The 23,347-nt window shown below is 48.0% G+C and overlaps 1 protein-coding gene across 1 annotated transcript; it reads left to right on the top strand.

Moving 5' to 3' along the window:
* Positions 1-564: 564 nt before the first annotated feature.
* On the top strand, positions 565-6,134 carry LOC138304178 (nuclear protein 1-like). Its single transcript, XM_069244013.1, has 3 exons — positions 565-796; positions 1,976-2,126; positions 5,545-6,134. Exons 1-2 carry the CDS (start codon positions 697-699, stop codon positions 2,116-2,118), a joined length of 243 nt encoding a protein of 80 aa, XP_069100114.1. The 5' UTR covers positions 565-696; the 3' UTR covers positions 2,119-2,126; positions 5,545-6,134.
* Positions 6,135-23,347: the final 17,213 nt, after the last annotated feature.

Genomic DNA, 23,347 nt, shown 5'->3' with positions numbered 1-23,347 from the left:
CTATGCCACTCCACTGTATGTCACTGCACTCTACTCTGCACCATTCTAATCTACGCCACTGCATTCTTCAACGCTTCATTGTATGCCGCTGAATTAATTGCCACTGCACTCAACACTACACCAGTCCACTCTACTCTATGCTACTCCAGTGGATACCACTTTACACAACTTCACACTATGCCACTCCGAAACACGACACACTCTGCTTCTCAAAACTCTACTCCACTCTTCACCATTCCACACCACGCCACTCTCCCCTATGTCACTAACTTTTAGCCAAGCTGAACAGTTACCACGCTGGAGAACAACATGGCTATAACACATTGGCAAAGCAGTAACTCTTGCATGGGTGAGACTCATTGGCATTGCCAATGCTCGTGTAGTTCTGGTTTGTACGTTTAAAAAACAAACATAAAGGAGTCATATAAGGGAAAGGAGGATTGCGAAGCTAGTTAGCAGGTCCCTTTAAGAGAAGTGTTGCAACGTCTTGTAAACACAGCGCTTAGCCAAAGTCAAGAGGATGATGCAACGTGGGCGGAGCCATAGCAAAGCTAGGATAAAAAGAGGCAACAGGCGGAGAGGGACAAACAAAGGAGGTCGAAAAGAAGGCTTTGTGTAGTGTTACGCAGCGCAAGACTATTCGGAGTCCCACAAGACTAGACCCTCAAGGTATTTCTTTGTTCCTTTCTAGTCACCATGACCTCCCACGTCGAAGCTGAGAAGCTGCAACCCACTGCCTTTGAAGGCGAGTACTTCGACGAGTACGACTACTACAACCTGACGGATCGTTACTCAAGTGAGTATTGTTACTCAAGTACTGTTTCCGTAGCCGCAGATTCATTTCTAAAGTATCCATTGCGGAGGTTCGGTTTTATTCATTAAACAAAACTAACGTTGGAGACCAAGCAAGGTCCACGGTCGGAGTCAAAGTGAATTTAGAATAAAATGGTCCCTTATACCAGAGCGTTGAAGGTTCGTGGCTTTAACGGGGCAGGAAGGATCACTCATTTATCATGTCAAGGCTTTGTTTGTCTCTATCTGCGTTTAGTGAAAGCGACATCTAAGGGCAGAAATCGTAAATGCAGCTTTTTTTGTCCAAAACTAAAATATATAATGCATTTCCGAGAGAATGGTAACACAGCCCTTCTAGGGGGGAAACTGCGCCGCTTCTGGTGTCTATCACGCCGTGGTATCTTTATTGTGAATTCAAGTTGCGGTTCAAACGCTAGGTTTTTGAACTGCCATCTTTATGGTGGGCCGCGACTTTTTACCGCGTATAAAATGTCAGGCGTGCAGCAGCCCTGCGCCTTTTTCAGGACAGGAAATATGCTGGCCAAGTTGCTTAATACGGTGTGACATAAATTATTTCCCCACAGAATATGGTAGGGGGCCCTCTCAGTGCCCCCGTATTACACTCACGGGCATCGAGCTCAGTGTGGACCTGCGAAGTAGAAACTGCAAGTGACAGCGTTACGGCCCCTTGGTACCCTGTCTATTCCCTCCGACCCCATTTCCCAAAAGTAACCCGGGAAGCGCGCGCGTGTTTCTTTTCTTCAGGGTCACTTTCCTAATCTCTACAGCGATTTAATGCGATCCATTGAACGTTTCACATTTGCTGGGGAGAATCGGTGCAGGGCAGGAACACAGTGGACTTGAAGATTGTGGTTGTGAAGCGCATTAGGGTCCGCGGCTCCTTTTATCCGCACATAGGGAACAAGTATTAATAAGGTGAACATGTCGTTAGGGATAGCTGCAGTCCCGCATGTTTTCAGACGTGCTAAAACTGAGGCACGGATAATTTCTTGCTTGTTCTGGTTAATGCAGTGCATTCCCTGGCCTTGCTGCAATAACGTTTGCCAGGGCCACTTCCTGAATTGTGTTGCTGCCGAGATCCACTGCCTCCACTGCTTTGCTGCGCATTCACTTCTCGCCCATGTTAGAGCGAGCTACCCGACTCATTTCTCCCTCTCTGCAGTGCCAGGTGGAGCCGCCCGCAAAGGTCGCACCAAGAAGGAGGCCAGTGACAACACGAACCGCTTCAGCCCAGGCGGCCATGAGCGCAAGATCGTCGACAAGCTGCAAAAGAGCGAGAAGAAGAAGCAAGGGCCCAAGGAGTGAGACCTCAGGTGAGAGCTCGGTAGAAGCGATACTACAAGTAAGGGGCGGCAGTGAGGACTCCTGGGGGCCGTAGAGTGAGGGCATGGACAAATGCCTTGCGAAAAGAGGACGCCTGAAGGAGCGAGACTCTACAGTGCAGCTAGAGGAGCTCAAGCTTCACACAGAGTACCAATGAGGGGCACCTTACAATGGGGTAGATGGCTAGAAACCACAAGTGACCCCTGGGTTGAGGACCAAGAGGTACGGAGAAACCATAGGCGAGGGCCATGAAGCCAGACCATATCGATAATACAAAATGAGAGGGTCTGAAGGAGTGAGATGTTAGTGTATGGGTCAGGTTGGATGTGGAGCCAAGGAATTACACAAGACTGAGCTCTATGGGGCTATGCAGCGAATCCACTGACGACTTCGCAGGTCTGGCACAAAGGAACAACAAACAGAGCCCCTGGTGTGGCCAAAGCACATTTAAGAAGGATGTTAAAACTACGATGGACCAACGAGTGAAATCAATTGAGAGGTCCCGATAGACTAGAGAACGAAAGCATATAGTTAGCATCCCCGTGGAGGCGTGATGTGAGCTTCCATGGACAAAGAGAGAAGTGCTCCTCAGTGCCAAAGAAATAAATAAGCATTTGCAATACAATAGGTCTCACATTTGCTTGCGTTAAAGCTATGGGCATTGTAAATGAATAACTGGACTTTAATTGGCACATGGATTGGTCAACCCTTCCTCATAATTTTGTCTTTTCCTGTCATATAATTCCAGCGGCCCTGCATATAACTAATGCATTTCCATTTACCTTTATCTGCAGCAAAAAAATAAAAATGTTGCCATTTAGCGTCCTAATTTAAACCTGTCATGCTAATTTCAATAGAATACCACGCTACTATCAGAGTTGCTGGCTAACGCAATTCCCCCAAAATAGACACAAGACAGCCACATAAAAGAAATAAACTAGAAGCGTCACTTAAACATATTAAGAGTGTTCAAACAGTTATAGTGTAATAAGGATGTTAAGTTGGCCTGAATTATGGCTATAATTATAATGAAAGATTATTAAAACATACAATTGTCATATAAACCTTTATCAGAAATAAACTTTTGGCATTAGACTCTAATGCTCAAAACAGCCCCTAGAGGGCATCATAACAAATACAATATGTAAGGAACATGGGGGGTCATTACAACCCTGGCGGTCAAAGACCGCCAGGGCTGTTCTGGAGGAAGCACCACCAACAGGCTGGCGGTGCTTCACAGGGAATTACGACCGCGGTGGAAGCGCCGCTGTCGCACCGCCGGGACCGGCGGTTTCCCGCCACAGTGGTCCCGGCGGTTTTAAGCTGCCCAGGGGATTACGAGTCCCCCTACCGCCAGCCTTTTCATGGAGGTTTGAACCGCCATGAAAAGGCTGGCGGTAAGGGGAGTCGCAGGGTCCCTGCACTGCCCATGCCACTGGCATGGGCAGTGCAGGGGCCCCCTGCCACAGCCCCGTGCAGATTTTCACTGTCTGCACGGCAGACAGTGAAAAGCGCGACGGGTGCAACTGCACCCGTCGCACAGCCGCAACACCACCGGCTCCTGTGTTGTGGCTGTGATCCCCGCTGGGCCGGCAGGCGGAAACCAGGTTTACGCCCGCTGGCCCTGCGGGATCTCATAATGGCTGCGGCGGGAGTGCCGCTGCATTGGTTGCAGCCCGGCGGTCCATCCTTGGCCATGGTTGTAATGAGGGCCATGGTCATGTAACCATATTGTTAGCCCCAAGAGGGGATAACCCCATGAATAAAAGGAGAACGTAATGCAGTGTAACCATATACTTAGCCTTTAGAGGATGTTTTTAGGGCTAGCAGACTTACTGCAATATTACAAACAAGGCCTTTAAAACCAAACTTCTTCCAGCTGTAAAACAAAAGTTGTAGCCATGGGAAAGCTTAAAAGACACTGAATGGTGGGAGGGGTTATTATTTTGGGGTCCCCACTAACCTAGTATGATGACCCAGAGATTATGTAGACAGTAAGCATTTTGAAGGTGATCCCAGTATTCTAGGACGACCCCCAGGCTGAGGTACAAGCAAAATGTTTTGTAAAAGTAATTCCCTGAAAAGCATTATGGGACAAGTTTCCATACCACAAATATTTTAATATATTGATATGACTCTAATGCTTAGAACAGCCCCTAGAGGACATCACAATGAAAATAGCATTTGTAAGAAACATGGCCATGTGACAATATAGCTAGCCCCTAGGGGGCATAACCACACAAAGGCAATAATGAATGCAGTATAACAACTTATTTAGCCCCTAGAGAACACAGTGCATTACATATATTCAGGGGTAGCAGGCCTTTAACAAAGATATTATAAACAAGGCCCTTAAAACACAAGCTATTCCCAGTTGTAAAACAAAGGCTCCGCCATGAGAAAGCTTAAAAAGACATGAATGGTGGGAGAGGTTATTTGGGGTTCCCCACTAACAGCGTGGGGACCCAAAGCTAATGTAGTCAGAAAGAGTACGTTGTGGTGAACATTTTGGTGGTGGTCCCATTGTCCTAGGACCACCACAGGCTGAGTTATGAGCAAAAATGTTTTGCAAAAGTAGTGCCCTGCACAGCATTATGGGTTGAGTTTTCCAGAGTGCAGTGAATATTGCAGTATCGTCTCTCCCACTGTGTCGGGAGAGCCACTTTTGCTTTGAGGAGTTCTGTTTTACGCAAAGCATTCACCAATTTCAGGTATTTTAAGGGGAGAGCCACAAGAAAGGACTCTGATTAGGTAACTGTGTACAATGTGACCAGCACTCCAGTACCTCCGATCGAGTTCATGCTGTTGTGCCTGTTCGCGCTGCGAGCACCAAGGCCGCCATGCAGCAGGAAGGAGAGAGACAAAAGTAATGGTTTACTCACTCTGAAGTATATTGGCAATGGCTCAATAATCCATGTAACAGGGGCTGTCTGCAAGGCGTGACAAACGTAAAGTATTTACCAATGACGTCAAGTGATTTTTTTTTTTTTTAAATGCCCACAAACATGTGATGAATGGCGTGGTTAAAAGGCCAGAATATTTACAACTGGTCAAAGCGCTTCCACACTCGACCTAACAAGGCTAGAATGGGGTATGGTGTGACTACAGATTAATCTCTGGTTGGGGGCAGTCAATGGGACTTATGTTAAAGACCCCTTTAGACTGGCATCAGGTTGAAGAAACTGAACTCCACAGGAATGTCCACCAAGCAGGTGGTTCGTGCTGTAAACAGCAGTTAGAAATCCCAATTGGTTTACAGTTTGTAGAACAGAAGTTAATGGGTTGAATCATTCAAATTAAGATTCCCACCCAAGCAGTGGCGTAGTTACGGGGTCAAAAACAAGCGGTGGATGCATGCAGGTTCAAAGCAAAGGTCCTAACCTACACATGATAATTCTCCTCTTGCAGAGCCACGCTGGTTGGTGTTCACAGGCTCCCAGGAAACATGGCTCGGTCAAGCGGAATGCGACTTTGGACCCACAACGGCTAGGATGGTACAGCCGCACTGACGGCAGACAGAGACTGCAGATGAAGATTCAACTGGAGTCCACCCTCTCCTAGGGAATGGTTCCTTCCAAGATGGCCCCAGTCGGAGACCACAAGGGTGGGTGTTGACACTTCGAGAAACCTCCCCCCCCACCCAGAGTTGGCACCGTGAAGCGCTTTGCTCAGAAGCATGGGGTGGTTTTGTTTCATATATAGATGTGCTCTTCTAGAAATTCAGATACGTTTTATTTTTCTGCACGCAATGGGATTTTATAAAAACTGATGACTTTACATTGGGTGCTTTTTTAAGTTGGTAATAGTCTTCATAACGTTGTGCTTGTTGTAAGCAGATAGGAAATTAATGCCTGTTCAGTTAGGTCCCGATGACTTAGTGGGATAACATTTCTGAAGAAATAAGGGGATACAACTCCCCCCTGCACGAAATGCAAGCTCTGCCAAGGTCTTACATTTCTAGATGTCATGGATATAAAATAAAGACTTAAGAAACTTAAGATATGGTCGTTTTCTTTACTTTTTTTGGAGGGATGGTGGTCTCTTTATTTCGTTTTATGGTTGCACAAACATTGCTAGAAGCGTCAACGAGTTTTAGCGAAGCCAGTTGGTGTCACCTTAATGTCCTTTTTGGTTTTAAAGAGGGACACGCGCAGGAGGGGGAGGAAAGTCATCAAAAAAAGTCAACCAATTGTAAGCAGTGGGTTCGTTTTTTTAAAAAAAAATTTTTTATGTTTTTGGTTCCCAAGAGACTTCTGCCTACAGACAGCTAAAAGCTGTCTGGTAGGAGAATCCTTAAAACTTGATTACATTTTAATTTATATCGTACAAACAGCACTTCCCGTGCCATTTATGCGGCCTGTATGCACCAATCTTTTTTCCTCCTCAGGGTGTGTGAATATGGGACGGTAGCTGGATAAAGGCTTCAAAGCATGCATGGTAGTCACATCAGATAAAATTGCATTAATAATTTGCGTGTAATGCGTTCTGACAACTGATAGCGTGATAAAAAGGAGTTGGTTGTGTTTCACGGAGGATAGCACCTCCACGTGCACCTAAATTAATTGGTACACTGCTGCAACTGAGTTTCTGCATATATTTGCGTGTTTGTATTCTAGTAACCTACCACTGGTGGCACTTAGTCAACATACCTCTGCGACAGAATACAGTATTATTGCCTCCCTTTAAATATGCAGCAATGACCGGGCTGGGCCTATATGTTGATACCAGTTATGTAAGCTTTATAGAGGAAGGGTCCCCAGTATCTGAGAAAAGTATATGACTCACTTGGAGGAATGTGGGCATAAGGGAAACACGAGGCAGACAAATTCCCTCTTGCACTGTCAAAACCGCAAGCTACCAAGGCCCAGATTTATACTTTTTCACGCAAAACTGCATGAAAAAGTAGACAGCCGGCTAGCACCATTCCAAGACTCCAGCCGGGTTTCATATTTATGGAATGACGGTAGCCGGCGGTAAGGCCCGGCTAGCGTCATGAAAAAGGACGTTAGCCGGGTGTGGGAGGCATAAGGGGGAACAGGAGATTGTGCATCAAAGGATGACACTAGTCTGTTTGGATTCATAAAAATGTCTCTAACCAGACTAGCGTCATTTTTTGACATACAACCCCCATGGACAGGACTCCTGTCTTAGTAAAGACATGAGTCATGCCCACCACCCCAATGGCCATGCCCAGGGGACATATGGCCATTGAGCCCAGTGGGGGTTGGGCAAGTTATGCCCCCTTATGGCACTTAAAAAACAAATGAAAATACTTACCTGGGATGGGGTCCCCCCCCCCATCATCTGGTGTCCCTTTGGTGTGGGTAGGGGTGTCCCTGGGTTTTAGGGAAGGGCACCTGTGGGCCCATTCCATGGTCTCTGACCATGGAAATAGGCCCAAAGGTCCCCTAATGCCTGCCCGGACCCAGTAAATAATGGCCCTAAGCAAGCTTAGGGCCATTATTTAAGGCCTCCTTCCCCCCCACCCATGCTTGATTTTAGCACAGGGGGATAAATATGGTGCTAAGGCCATATGGACATTTTTGGCACAGGAATGCCTACCTTGCATTTCATTGATGCAAGGTTGTTTCCCGCTAGCAAAACAATGACTAACTCCAAAACTTTGGTGCTAGACGGGTCTAGCGTCAAAGTATAAATAGGGAGTAAGGTTTGCACTGAATTTGTGTAAAAAAAAAACCCCAAAATGACGGAAATTCAGCACAAACACAGTAAAAATATGGGCCCAACTACTTTATGCTCGCTCTCGTATCTGCAGGATGGTAGACTGGCTAGTCTGAGCCATAACCAAACAAAGATGTGGGACATGTACCCCTTCTCACAATTCTGCCTTCAATCCAGCATAGAATATGGGCCTTGGTAAAATTGCATAGTTACTGCTCAAGCGTTAGCTTTCCACTTCCTTGATCATGCATTGTATTTGTTCAGCACTAAGCAGTAACCTTTCTTAAAATGAAAGCATGCATGGTTACTGCTCGTGCCACCAATTCCCATCCTTTTCGTACTGGTGTAACATGCTATCCGTGTGAGTAAGCCCTTCAGTGACCCCCAACCAGGGTGGATTAAGCACTATGCAAAAGCTACTATACAACCTATCAGAGTGCACGTCTGCCATTATCCAAATGAGTATATTTTAAGAGCCCCGTAACTCTGATTAAAAAGAAAAAGTAAACTATCACATTTTTATAAGAGATCACCTCTCCTACTAACAAAACTTGGTAAAGTGTGAATGAGTGCAAAACTTCAGCCTAAAACTGCTCATTTACGCCTATCATTAAAAGCCCTTTCCAGTGTATAGGTAAAACCAGTGCTCCTTACATAGTCCTGCATCTATAACCCTAGCCAACAGTAGGCATTCTAGAATGTTCGAGGAGGTTCGCTGGGGGTCGAGATCTGTGGTGACACCATTCACTGTTTGGCCCTTGCAGTCTGGTCACTACTTCCAGAATATTTTATTGATGGTATTTAGACAAACGATAACATCGGTAACATATTGGTCACTTGGTGAACCTAAACTTAACGTGGACAATAAGGAAAACAATGCAGAGTGCCCGAGTGGTAGCTTCGCGCTCTCTTGAGCGCTTTGTGCGAACTAAAAAACAAGAATTTTTTGGAGACAGTGCTAGAAACGTGGACCGTTAAGGCAGGGATTATTTACAGCTAGTACATTATGTTGAGCAGAAATAAACTGTATGAAAACACATCTGGTCTCTAACATAAAAGCCTTGGCCAAGATAGCAGAGAAAGAGCACACACAACAAGCATTGGCAAAGCCAATAGGTCTCACATGTGAGAGCTATTGGCTTTGCTAATGTGTTTTAGCCATGTTGTACACGAGTGTGGCTGCTGTTCACTCGTCGCCACTAACTTTTAGCAGTGCTGGAGTGGCATAGAGTGTCATGTACTACTGGAGTGTCATAGAGTGGAGTTGCGTAGAGCCGACTGGTGTAGAGTGCAGCAGCATAAAACTCAAGCACACAATGCAGCATCACAGAATGCAGTGGTGCAGAATAGAATGGTGTATAGCACAGTAGAGTGCTATGACAGTGCGTGGTGGAGTGATGTAGAGTGCATTGGCACATAATTCTTTAGTGCAATGTGATGTAGAGATCACTAGAGTGCAATGGCATGAAGTACAATGGTATAGAGTATAGTGGCGTAGAGTGCAGCAGCATAGAATTCAGCAGTGTACAATGCAGTGGCATAGAGTGGTTCATATTAACGTGTAGTGGCGCAGAGTATAGCAGTTTCCCAACTTTTTGACTCCTGAGAACACCCAATGAATTATTACTGGAAGTCCGGGACCCCCAAGCAATTTGTATAATTTAAATTTCAAATATCCAAACATTAATTTGCAAAAAAACACACAAACAAGTACACATCAAACAAATACTTGAATTACTAAAGATTTTATTACTTATTATTGAAAAATATGTAAAATGGGAAGGTTGTTGCTGCATCTAACTTTTCAATGTTTGGTTTATTTCGGAAAGTTGAATCCTCAGGTGAGATTCTATATTTCTCAAGCAATTTCTGCATTTATTTTTTAAGCACATAAGATCTGAGAAAGCGTTTTAACAAATATGTGGTGGGAAAAGAAAATAAGTTGCTTATCTGTAACTGTAGTTCTCCAGTATTGGTATCTTGCATAGATTCACAAGCTTGAATCATTCCCGGCTCTTGTTGATTGGACCTTGACTCTGCATATCAAGTGTTGTCCTGCTTTAACATGGCAGAAAGAATGGCGGCGGAAATCCACCTTGCGTTTGTGGACTTGGAAGATGGAAATACTTTTCGTAACCTGATAAATGTTACAAACAACTGGTCTGATTTGTGAATTGTTGTGCTCTGTGAAAACAGAACTTAATGCACCTTTTAACATCCTAGGTGCAGAGAGATTGTTCCGCTCTTGTTGGAGGATTTGGAAAAAAAAATTCTTTAAAACAATGGGCTCATTAAGATGAAACACCGAAAGTATTTTGGGTATGAAGTAAAATCTCAAGAGAACAGTCTTTCTTGAATTGTATAAAAGTTTATTTTTTTTTAATGGTAAATGCTTGTTGTTCAGCAACCCTTCTAGCTGATGTAAGAGCTAGTAATAATGCTGTATTCCAAGTGAGATATTTTAGGTCAGCCTTGTGGACTGGGTTTGAACAGGGCTTTCAATAACTGGCTTAACACAGTGTTCAGATAGAAAGCAAGAGGTGGTTCCTTCACAGGAGGGAAAACCCTGAAAAACCCTTTGATTAACTGTTTGATGATCCTTGATGACCAAAGTGAGGGTGATTTGTCAGCTCTCCTAAAGGAAGATATTGCCGCTAGGTGCACCCTTATGGATGAATGTGCAAAGCCAGGTTTTGCTAGATGTGGGATATATGACAAAGTCTATTCAGTGGTTGAAGAGAATGGGTGTAAACAATTTTGTTGGCACTAAATACAGAAACTGTTCCACTTCAGCATATGACTTGTTGGTGAAGTCTGCTCTTGCCTTAGACAGGATTTCTCTACAAATTGTGGAAACGTCTCGATTTCTGAGCTCAGGAGCTGGGCCGATAAATGTAGCAACATCTGACTTAGGTGCAGTATCTGACCCTTATTCATTGTTAACAATGCCAGACTGGGTGTCAGATGTGATGTTGTTCCGAAAGTAGGATTAGCTTTGTAGAGACTAGCTGCAGATTCCTTACCTTTGAATTCCCTGGCGTCAGCTTTGAATCTGGAATCTTTTTGCTGAGCAATACCCTGGGCGCCTCGTCGGGTGGCGTCGTTTGGCTCTGTGTGCGTCTTCCAGCTCCGCGTGGCTTCGTCAGCATCGTAGGAGCCGTCTATGACGTCACAGTCATCTATATAGACACCACCTCGGTGCGTGTATGTCAGTTCTTTTATCCACAAAACTTTCACTCCAGAAGCAGAGTCATGGATAGAACCAACATTTGTCTGTGCAAAACTAGGGCCCTGAGAAGGGATAAACCCTAACCCTACTAGTCATATCCACATAGCGGGGAGGCATGGGTGGGTGTAAGGAATCTGCAGCTAGATAGAGTCTTTACCAGATAATGCGTTACCGAAGGTAAGTAACTTGTTTATTTGGTAGAGACTCCTAGCTGCAGATTCCTTACCTTTGAATAGATACCCAAGCCATAACCTCTTTGTGGTGGGCTGTGGATACCGCTCCTTTTACTAGAAAGTCCTGCAAGACTAAACGGGCAAAGTATGCATCCCTTCGCCCATGTTGCCACCTGACAGATCTCCAGGACTGGTACACCTGTAGGTAACGCAGTGGTAGCAGCTTTGCCCCGGGTCGACTGAGTCAGCAAGCCCTCAGGGGGCTGATTCCTGGCCAATGTGTAACATATCTTAAAGCAGAGAACAACCCAGCACAAAATTATTTGCTTCTGCACTGTCCGACCCTTCTTTGTTCCAACGTACCCCACAAAGAGTTGGTCATCCATCCAGAACTCTTATGTGCGATCAAGGTAGAACGACAATGCTCTTTTTGGGTCCAGTCAATGGAGTCGCTCCTCTTCCTTAGAGGGATGTGGTGGAGCAAAGAAGGTGGGCTGGGTGAGGGTGATGTTCTGACCAAGATAGAATGGGGTCACCACCTGGGGGAGGAAAGAGGCACAAGTTCTGAGAACCACTTTATCAGGATTGATAGTGTGATAAAGTGGCCTTGATGACAGGGCTTGCATCTCACTCACCCTCATGGAAGATTTTATTGCCACTAAGAAGGCTGTCTTGATGGTGAGCAGCCGGAGGGGGACAGTTATGTAAAGGTTCGAAGGGAGCACACATGAGAAATGTGAGGACAAGATTTAAGTTCCATTGAGGCATAATAAAGGGCATAGGGGGACACATATGTACAAGCCCTTTGAGGAACCTATTTAAAATGGGAGATTTGAACAAAGAAGGCTGGTCAGGCAGCCGAAGAAATGCCGATAAGGCAGAAAGATAGCCCTTTAGAGTCCCTAATGAAGAACCCTGATGGCTAGAGACAGAATGAAAAGAAGAATGTCAGAAACAGAAGTAGAAAGAGGGTCAATAGACCTTTTCTGTACAATAATATACAAAGTGTTTCCAACAGCAGGCATATACAGTTTAGTGGAGGGATGCCTGGCTGCCAAAATAACTTTACAGACTTCGTAAGGAAGGTCAAAAGCCATTAACTGCCGCCGCTCAATCTCCACGCATGAAGGCAGAGTTGACAGGTTCGGGTGGAGAACCCTCCCCTTTTGCTGCGACAGAAGATCCTCTCGAAGGGGCAGTCTGATCAGAGGATTGATGCTCAATTGGAGTAGCTCAGCATACCAGACCCTCCGTGCCCAATTCGGAGCCACCAAAATGACTTGGGCCCGGTCATTCTTGATCTTCTTGAGAACTCTGGGCAGAAGTGGTATGGGCGGAAATGCATATAGGAGGCCTGAATTCCACTCATGGCAAAAAGCGTTGCCGAGCGATTGTCACCTTGGAAACTCCAACGCGCAATACTGCTGACATTGCGCGTTCTCTGCAGAGGTGAACAGATCTAACCAAGGCTCTCCCCAGTGCTGAAAGAGTCCTTGCGTCACCTCCGGATGGAGATACCATTGGTGACCCGCTGAGCATAGACAGCTGAGTTTGTCCGCCCTGGCGTTCAGAGAACCTGCCAGATGTTGAACCACCAGGATTATACCTTGCTGTTCCAGCCAAGTCCAGAGACGCAGAGCCTCTTGACAAAGGGTCCACGACCCCACACCGCCCTGCTTGTTGCAGTACCACTTTGCAGTGGTGTTGTCCATGAACACCTGCACTAACTTCCCTTTCACAACAGGAAGAAATGCTTTCAATGCTAGCCGGATGTCCCGGAGCTCTAATAAGTTGTTATAGAGCTCGGACTCCCCCAGAGACCAGAGGCCCCTGATCTCCGCCTCTCCCAGATGGCTGCCCCATCCCACCAGTGACACATCTGTCACTACTGTGAGATCTGGTTGGGGAAGGGAGGAGTCATCTGCCTTTGACCCAAACGCAGTTCACTAACCAACACTGGAGGTCTTTTGCAGTTCCCTTTGGGATCTGAACCGGGTCTGTAAGATTTCCCTGATGCTGAGCCAACTGGAACTTCAGGTCCCACTGCAGAGCCCTCATATGCCATCTAGCATGTTTGACTAACAAGATGCAGGAAGCCATGAGTCCCAACAGCCTCAGAGTCTGTCTTACCAAAACCATTATAGAGGCTGAAACATCGGTATCATAACATGAATATCACTGACTCGCCTCTCAAGAGGATAGGCCCGAAACTGCACTGTGTCCAGAACAGCTCTGGTGAAAGGGAGCTTCTGAGAGGGAGTCAGGGGGACTTCTGCACGTTTATAGTGAACACCAGCGAATGCATGAAGTCCGCCGTAGTCTGAAGGTGGGTGATGAGAGCCTTGGGCGTAGGAGCCTGGAACAGCCAGTCGTCGAGGTAGGGGAAGACTGAAATCCCTAACCGCGCAGATGAGCTGCCACCACTGCCATCACTTTGGTGAACACCCGAGGGGCACTGGTGAGACAGAAAGGGGGTACGGTAAACTGAAAGTGCTCGTGGCCCACCTTGAACTGCAAGTAACGCCTGTGGGCGGGCAGGATGGGGATGTGAAAATATGCATCCTGCAAGTCCAACGCTACCATCCAGTCTCCTTGGTCTAGGGTAGACAAGACCTGAGCAAGAGTGAGCATCTTGAATTTCTCCTTTTTGAGAAGGAGATTGACGTCCCTTAAATCCAAAATAGGGCGAAGACCCTTGTTCATTTTGTGAATCCGAAAGTAGCGGGAACAACAACCACTGCCTATTTCTGATATCGGGACCCTTTCTATGGCTCCCTTGGCCAAGAGAGCCATAACTTCCTCACAGAGCAAGATCAAATGATCCTCCATCAGCCATTTTTTTACTGGAGGGATAGAGGTAGGGAAAGAATGGAAGGGGCTGGAATAGCCTTCTGTATGATCTGCAAGACCCATTGGTCCGATGTTATGGATTGCCAGTGAGGGAGATTACATTGAATCCTCCCTCCAACTGAATAGAAATGGTCTTGCAGAACCATACTAGGAGGGCTTGGGAGTTGCAGAAGAGGGGGGTTGGGTGGTGACCAACGAAAGGCATGTCCATCAAGTTTGACTGGACATCCCCCGAAAAGCCAGTGGTACGCAGCCAAGTTGGTCCAGCCTCTTGGATTCCCTATCCAGGGGAACAGAAGAGAAGGCACCACAGGGAGTGGAGGCTTGGAGCACAAAGCTCTCCGGGGTGCGGTGTTGGGTGAGGAAAGTAGGGTCGCTTGGAGCTGGTCGATGGAGGCGGCCGATTGCCCTATTCACAGGAACCCCTGTGCTGGGTTTGGACCACGTTCTCAGAAGGACATCTATTAGGGCTTCATTGAAGTGTAACATCGGCTCCGATGTAGCAACCCCTGGCTGAAGCAGTGCCGTCAGGAGATTAGTCCTGACTGGCACCGTAGGCAAGTCTAGGTCCAAGACACAAGCTGCCCTACGCACCGCCATGGCATAAGATGCCCCCTCCTCCGTAGCCAGAGCAGGAGGTGAGAGCATGCCAACATCTGGAGAAGTATCCAGTCCACTGGCTTCCCCTAGATCCTTATACCAGTCCTGTTCATGCTCCAATCCGCATTCTAAAGGGTCCTCAGACTCCTCCCACTCCTCACCTGTGCCTGGCTGTACAAAATAAGCCTCAGACCCTGATCTGGGCCTAATCAGCACCGTCGAAGTTGGAATCGGCATTGTACAATGTTGTTTCGTCTCCGGATCATCAGGAACAAGGATGGGGCTACCACCATCAGTGGGCACCAGAGGTGTAGGGAGCCTCAACTTTGGGCCTGGCGCCAGAGGAGGCAGACTGTGAGAACCCAGCGCCGGTCCGGATCTGCCATCAGATCCTGGGGTCCCCAACTGCGCTGAAGCCACCGGTGTTGAATCAGATGTGGCCCCCTGCTGACCCCACAGGGCCCGAAGACCCACAGAGGGGGCAGCCCGTTCAAAAACAAGGCGCACAGCCTTGTAAAATTCCTTTAATTGAGCAGGGGTTGCTCCGGCTCCTGGAAAGGAGGGGGGGGGGGGAGAGAGGCTGAGTCAGCTCTGGCAATGGCTCCATGGACCATTGCTCGGAATGTCGACGTTCCGGAGATGCGTTATCGGCTGATGGGCATTGGCGAAGTCTAAGTCCGCAAATGCCCAGAGTACCTCGAATGGGACGAAGAGGACTTTAGGATCCCAGATCGGTTCCATGACCTCCTCCTTGAGTGTGACTGTGACCTCCGAGGAGTCACGCAGACCGAAGTCGTCTGCCAGGCTGCCATTAGCTTTAGGGCCCGCTCCCTCAAAACGTTCGGGCCATGGCCCAGCAGTTGAAACACCGAGTCGTGGTCCCTGTTGAGGCACCAGAGTCATATCTCATGGGGGTCTGTCACTGACAATGTGTGATGGCAGGCGCCACACGGCTTGAACCCGGTCTTCCTAGAGAACATTTCCCTCGCACAGACAACAAAAATCCTCGACAAAATGTTGAAAACAGGCTTGTCAAGAAAGGCAAAGAGTAGCTCGATCCCGGGTCTGCGCTTAACTGGCACGGAAGGAAAAGAACTGCCGTACGCGTGCCAAGTTGGCATCTATATAGACAACTGCGACATCATAGACTGCTCCGACGCTGACAAAGCCACGCGGAGCCAGACAGTGCATGCGGAACCAAAAAACGCCACCGACAATGTTTACAGGGTATTCCTCAGCATAAAGATTCCGGATTCGAAGCTGACGCCAGAGACTTCAACGGCAATCTGGCAGTATCCATATCTCTTTTGATGGCTTGGAGAGCATCATCAGTATGTTTGCAAAAAACGATTTGCCATCGTAAGGCATGTCCAAAATGTTGCCCTGTACTTCTGGTCTGAAGGATGTTGCTTTCAGCCAGGCCTGCCTTCTGAGTACAGCTGCTCCCACTAACTGCCAAAATCCTGTTGAAGAGATACAAATAGCACAGTTGATTATCTCCGCAGAGGCTCACTCTCCCTCCTGAAGAATCTTTCTGGCTTCTTCCTTAGATTCTTCTGGCAGAAAAACGGTCTGCATTTAAAAAAAATGCTTTATTGAAACGCAATCACAGACATGGTGGTCTGCTGAGTCCAGCAGGCCACCATCCCTGTGATTGTAGTAATTTGCAATGGGTTGCAAATTGCGACCTACCTCATGAATGTTATTGAGGTATGTCCATTTTGCGAGCCCATGCAAATCGCTGTATGAAACTCCTGGAGTTTCATGACTTCCAATAGTGATTACTTAATTGCAATTCGCAAATAAATAAATAAATCGCAATTTGGTAACCGCTATTGGAAAGAATGATACATCTGGCCCTAGATTACTTATAGGTAGTGTTCAAACTGGAGGCGAGTGTGTACATTTCTTTCTCTTTCTCTCTCTCTCTCTCTCTCTCTCTCTCTCTCTCTCTCTCTCTCTCTCTCTCTCTCTCTCTCTCTCTCTCTCTCTCTCTCTCTCTCTCTCTCTCTCTCTCTCTCTCTCTCTCTCTCTCTCTCTCTCTCTCTCTCTCTCTCTCTCTCTCTCTCTCTCTATATATATATATATATATATATATATATATATATATATATATATATATATATACACACACACACATACACACAATAATAATTAGGAATTAGCACAAGAAACAACAAGCATTGGTAAGAATTAGTGAAAAATAGTGCGGGCCCCAGGGGAGGGCCAATTCATATAGTGGAATGTAAAGTGAAGTCGCCACCCAAAGGTATGGAGTAATTAGAAGGAAGCTGGAAGAACTCAGAAACCCAAAGGTGAGTACCTAAGTGATCACCCCCCCAGCGACCAGGAGAGCAGAGGTAAGTATTTGGTCTTCCCAAGGACTAGCAAGAGGACTTAGCAAATGGATTGTGCAAGAACAGGACCAGACTATAGAAACCCAAAGGTGGATTCTGGAAGAGGAGGACCTGCAAAAGAGGGGGACAGAGTCCATTCCATGATGGAGTGTCCAGATGGGGCAGGAGCCACTACTCACCCTTCTGTGGCTGAAGATCCAGGTCGACGGGGGAAGGAGAAGATCAGCTGTGGAGCCCAGGAGCTGCAGAGAAGTCCTTGGAGCAGTGCAGATGATGTCCGAAGTCGGTCGCAGGTGGTCAGTGGTTAGGAGAATAACAAACAAGCTTTGGCAAATGCAAGAAGAGGCAAAGGAAGAGTTGCAAGTCTGGAGAGGACCAGCAAAGTCCAGGGGACTAAACCCTTGGAGGGGAGTCTGGCCTGACCCTCAGCCGTTCGGAGAGCCAGCAGTCGCAGCCCCCACTGGCAGCAGGCACAGTAAGTTGCAGTGAGACCCATTCAGCGCACCTAGAGACGAGACTGTCCTTGCAAGAATGAAGTGCTGGAGGCCGGGGCTACTCGGAGCCTAAAGATCCCTTGGAGCAGGAGATAAGTCTTGGTTGCTGCAAGAGTCGCAGTGAACAGGGGTACTGTTCTGCAAGGAGAGGCAAGGGCTCACTGTCTCCCAAAGTGGACAGAGGGCAGAGAGGACAAAGAAGACCACTCCAGACCACCACCTGTGTTGCAGGATCCACCTAGTTCCAGAGGAGAGCAGATCCAAGAAGCTGCATGTCGTTGCTGTAGGTGACTCATTCACTCCAAGGGAGATTCTTTCTTGCTTATTGGTGCAGGCTGAAGTCATGCCAACCCCAGAGGATGCACAGTCGTGGAAACGCTGCAGTTGCTGGAAGGAGCCGGGCAAGCAATGTTGCAAGGCTAAGTCATCTAAGGAGTTGCAGTTTTGTCGTTTCCTGAAGTGTCCAGTTGTGGTTCTAGTGGCAAGGAGCAGAGGTAGACAATGCAGAGGTGTCCTGCACGCTGAATCTGGTGACCCACTCGCAAGGGAGCCCCTAAATATCCCTAAAAGGGGGTTCGGTCACCTTGCATGGTGACCACCTATCAGGAGGGAACTCCTACGTCACTTGGTTGACCTGGCCACTCAGAAGCTCCCAGAGGCCTCTGCACATCTTGGTTTCAAGACTGAAGAATCAAGTGGCCACCCAGAGGAGCTCTGGGCTCTACCCTCGGGTGGTGATGGACAGGGGGAGTGGTCACTTCCCTTTCCTTAGCCCAGTTTTGCACCAGAGCAGGGACCGGAGGCAAACCTGTGGCTTGGGGAGGCTATCCCTCCCTAGCCTTGTAACACCTATTTGCAAGGGAGACAGTGTTATCTCCCTCTCCCACAGAAAATACTCTGTTCTGCCTTCTCCTGCCTGAGGTGGTCAAGCAGTAGGAGGGCAGAAACCTGTCTGAGGGGCTGCAGCAGCATGGGCTGCCTGGAAACCCTGGAAGACTGGTAGGAGCAATATTGGGAGGGTCCTCTAAGGAGCCTACAGAGTGAATAGAATCATACAACCAATTAGTATTGGGGTATGATTCCAACATGTTTGATACCAAACATGCCCAGGTTTGGAGTTACCATTAAGTAAATAGACCAGTGTCCAGTACACGGGTAAAATGGCTTCCCCGCACTTATGAAGTCCAGTGCAATGGAACTGGAGTTTGTAGGGGCACCTCTGCTAATGCAGATGTGCCCTCACACATACGGACCTGCACCCTGTCCTCTGGGCTCAGAGAGCCTACCAGAGGGGTGACTTAAAGTGACCTGGTATAGTGACCTTTGGTGAAAGGTTGCATGCACCTTTTCACACAGGCTGCAATGGCAGGCCTGCAGACACATTTTGCATGGGCTCCCAAGGGTGGCATAATACATGCTGCAGCCCATCCGGGACCCCTGATGTCCTAATGCACTAGGTACCTAAGTATCATATGCTAGGGACTTATAAGGGGACACCAGTAAGCCAATTGTAAAGTGCACAAAAGTCCCAGGTAACTCAATTTGGAGGGAGTGAGGACAATCACTGTGGTCCTGGTTTACAGGATCCCAGTGAAAACAGTCTAAGCACACTGATAGCAGGCAAAAATTAAGAGTAACCATGCCAAAAAGAGGGTACTTTCCTATAGAAAAAAGCAGTAACCCTCTGCACTATGCACAAAGGAAAATGTTACTTACCCAGTAAGCATCTGTTTGTGACATGTAGTGCTGTAGATTCACATCCTCTGCATGCTTTCGCCATCTAGTGCTGGGTCCGGAAGGTTGCAAGTTGTTTTTGTTTGAAAAGTCTCTTGAGTCACAAGGTAGAGTGACTCCTCCCCATGGTGGCAATGCACATGGTCCTCAACTCCATCTTCAGATTGGAGTGTAGTGTAAATATGTACTAAAGAAACTGACCATGCTTGCAAATGTATATTAAGAAACTAATAACCACAGGTGTCAGGGGAGGAGGGTGGGCCCATGTGAATCTACAGCACTACATGCCACAAACAGATGCTTACTTGGTAAGTAACATTTTCCGTTTGGCATGTGTGGCTATAGATACACATGCTCTGCATAGATTGTAAAGCAGTGCCTCCGGAGAAGCAGTGGCTAATGTGTGGATGTTACAGTACTTTGAAAAAGAGTATGTGGCACTGCCTGACCTACATTGGCTTGCTGGCATGCTAGAACATCCACATAATAGTGTTTAGTAAAAGTGTTTGGTGGTGACCATGTAGCTGCCTTAAAAATGTCAGCTATGGGTATGTGTAGGAAGTTGGCTCTGTATGCACTATTTCAAAGTAAGGAATAGTATGCACAGAGTCCAAGGGTTCCCCTTAGAGGTAAGATAGTGGCAAAAAGAGATAATACTAATGCTCTATTTTGTGGTAGTGTGGTCGAGCAGTAGGCTTATCAAAGGAGTAGTGTTAAGCATTTGTTGTACACACACAGGCAATACATGAGGAACACACACTCAGACAATTCCAGGTCAATAGGTTTTTGTATAGAAAAATATATTTTCTTAGTTTATTTTAAGAACCACAGGTTCAAATTTTACATGTAATACTTCAAATGAAAGGTATTGCAGGTAAGTACTTTAGGAACTTTGAATAATCACAATAGCATATATACTTTCCAAATAAATCACATATAGCTATTTTAAATCTAGACAGTGCAATTTTCACAGTTCCTAGGGGGAGTAAGAGTTTGTTAGTTCTTGCAGGTAAGTAAACCACCTACGGGGTTCAAGTTTGGTTCCAAGGTAGCCCACCGTTGGGGGTTCAGAGCAACCCCAAAGTTACCACACCAGCAGCTCAGGGCCGGTCAGGTGCAGAGTTCAAAGTGGTGCCCAAAACGCATAGGCTTCAATGGAGAAGGGGGTGCCCCGGTTCCAGTCTGCCAGCAGGTAAGTACCCGCGTCTTCGGAGGGCAGACCAGGGGGGGTTTGTAGGGCACCGGGGGGGACACAAGTTAGCACAGAAGGTACACCTTCAGCAGCACGGGTGCGGCCGGGTGTAGTGTGCAAACACACGTCGGGTTTGTCGTTGAAATCAATGGGAGACCAAGGGGTCTCTTCAGCGATGCAGGCAGGCAAGGGGGGGGCTCCTCGGGGTAGCCACCACCTGGGCAAGGGAGAGGGCCTCCTGGGGGTCACTCCTGCACTGGAGTTCTGATCTTTCAGGTCCTGGGGGCTGCGGGTGCAGTCTCTTTTCCAGGCGTCAGGATCTGGGAGTCAGGCAGTCGCGGTCAGGGGGAGCCTCGGGATTCCCTCTGCAGGCGTCTCTGTGGAGGCTCAGGGGGGACAACTCTGGCTACTCACGGTCTCGCAGTCACCGGGGAGTCCTCCCTGAAGTGTTGTTTCTCCACAAGTCGAGCCGGGGGCGTCGGGTGCAGAGTAGCAAGTCTCACGCTTCTGGCGGGAAACGCAGTTGTCTTGAAGTTGCTCCTTTGGAAACAAAGTTGCAGTCTTGGGTGAACAGGGCCGCTGTTCTCGGGAGTTTCTTGGTCCTTCTAGAGCAGGGCAGTCCTCTGAGGATTCAGAGGTCGCTGGTCCTGGGGAAAGCGTTGCTGGAGCAGTGTCTTTAGAAGGGAGGGAGACAGGCCGGTAGAGCTGGGGCCAAAGCAGTTGGTGTCTCCGTCTTCTCTGCAGGGTTTTTCAGCTTAGCAGTCCTCTACTTCTTAGGTTGCAGGAATCTGATTTCCTAGGTTCAGGGGAGCCCCTAAATACAGAATTTAGGGGTGTGTTTAGGTCAGGGAGGGCAGTAGCCAATGGCTACTAGCCCTGAGGGTGGCTACACCCTCTTTGTGCCTCCTCCCAAGGGGAGGGGGTCCCATTCCTACCCCTATTGGGGGGATCCTCCATCTGCAAGATGGAGGATTCCTAAAAGTCAGAGTCACTTCAGCTCAGGTTGCCTTAGGGGCTGTCCTGACTGGCCAGTGACTCCTCCTTGTTTTTCTCATTATCTCCTCCGGCCTTGCCGCCAAAAGTGGGGCCGTGGCCGGAGGGGGCGGGCAACTCCACTAGCTGGAATGCCCTGTGGTGCTGTAACAAAGGGGGTGAGCCTTTGAGGCTCACTGCCAGGTGTTACAGTTCCTGCAAGGGGGAGGTGATAAGCATCTCCACCCAGTGCAGGCTTTGTTACTAGCCACAGAGTGACAAAGGCACTCTCCCCATGTGGCCAGCAACATGTCTCGAGTGGCAGGCTGCTAAAACCAGTCAGCCTACATGGGTAGTTGGTTAAGGTTTCAGGGGGCACCTCTAAGGAGCCCTCTGGGGTGTATGTTACAATAAAATGTATACTGGCATCAGTGTGCATTTATTGTGCTGAGAAGTTTGATACTAAACTTCCCAGTATTCAGTGTAGCTATTATGGAGCTGTGGAGTTCGTTTTTGACCGACTCCCAGACCATATACTCTTATGGCTACCCTGCACTTACAATGTCTAAGGTTTTGCTTAGACACTGTAGGGGCATAGGGCTCATGCACCTATGCCCTCACCTGTGGTATAGTGCACCCTGCCTTAGGGCTGCAAGGCCTGCTAGAGGGATGACTTACCTATGCCACAGGCAGTGTGGGGTTGGCATGGCACCCTGAGGGGAGTGCCATGTCGACTTAGTCATTTTATCCCCACTAGCACACACAAGCTGGCAAGCAGGGTGTCTGTGCTGAGTGAGGGGTCCCCAGGGTGGCATAAGATATGCTGCAGCCCTTAGAGACCTTCCCTGGCATCAGGGCCCTTGGTACCAGGGGTACCAGTTACAAGGGACTTACCTGGATGCCAGGGTGTGCCAATTTTGGAAACAATGGTACATTTTTGGTGAAAGAACACTGGTGCTGGGGCCTGGTTAGCAGGGTCCCAGCACACTTCTCAGTCAAGTCAGCATCAGTATCAGGCAAAAAGTGGGGGGTAACTGCAACAGGGAGCCATTTCTTTACACAAGCCCCCCCCAGCCCACAGGCCAGGAGGCTCAGCCAAAGCTGGGAGAGACTTCCTAGTCTGTCAGGCGGGAAACAGTAGAGGAAATGGGCTGGTTTGTTGCAGGGCCTACTCTGCCTTATATCCTCCTGTTCAGGTCATTCCCTCTGGGGAACTGACCCACTTCCACAGTGATAGGACCTAGTCTGAACTGCCTCTTGTCTGTGTCTTTAATGTCTCCACCCATTCTCTCTATTTTGGGGTTAGAGGTATCCACCTCTGCTAATCGTATCTTAGCCAGGGTCACCCCTAGCTTACCCAAAGAGGTTACCCAGAGCTGGAGTAACCCCACCATGACCAACAGGGTCAGGGGGCCTAACTTGCTATTTGGCATGGGGTCAGACCACCATGCCAAGGATAGTGCAGCCATAAAGGCTAACACCCAGCAGAGGCCAGTGACAGCTGTCAGTGCCCAGAACCACACCTTTAGCTCTTCTCCTACTAGGGAAGGGGCCAAGTTACAGGCTTCTTTGGGTTAAGGGTGCCTGTCTGCTGTATTAGAGTGGGGGGTTACCACATCTTGTAGTAAACACCCTTCTTCCACTCTTTCTTCTGTTAGCTGAGGAGCCACCCACTCAGGTTTAACAGTTGCCTGAGTAGCCAGGACTTCTTGTGGGTCAGGTTGGACTTCATCAGTGCCATTTTTGGAGTTCTCTCCTACTGGAGCAGGATCTCCTTGGCTTGCTGGAACCTTGGCTAAAGGTTGTCCACCTTTCCTACTCTGTTTTCCTTTCTTTTTCTTCTGGGGCCTACTTGCAGTTACTGCAGGGGTAGCACCTCCAGAGTCCTTGGGCTCTGACTGGCACTGGACCAGTTCCCCTCTTGGGCT

The sequence above is a fragment of the Pleurodeles waltl genome, chromosome 7 (assembly GCF_031143425.1).
Source record: "Pleurodeles waltl isolate 20211129_DDA chromosome 7, aPleWal1.hap1.20221129, whole genome shotgun sequence".
Classification (NCBI taxonomy): Eukaryota; Metazoa; Chordata; class Amphibia; order Caudata; family Salamandridae; genus Pleurodeles; species Pleurodeles waltl.
Note: the sequence above shows the minus strand (reverse complement) of the source record. Positions and strands in the feature narration are given on the sequence as shown.

What these genes read in the sequence shown, in the direction of transcription:
- LOC138304178 (XM_069244013.1), top strand. Translation starts at nt 697, where the DNA reads ATGACCTCCCACGTCGAAGCTGAGAAGCTGCAACCCACTGCCTTTGAA. An exon ending in CCTGACGGATCGTTACTCAA is followed by an intron (nt 797 to 1,975) that starts GTGAGTATTGTT and finishes CCCTCTCTGCAG; the next exon opens with TGCCAGGTGGAGCCGCCCGC.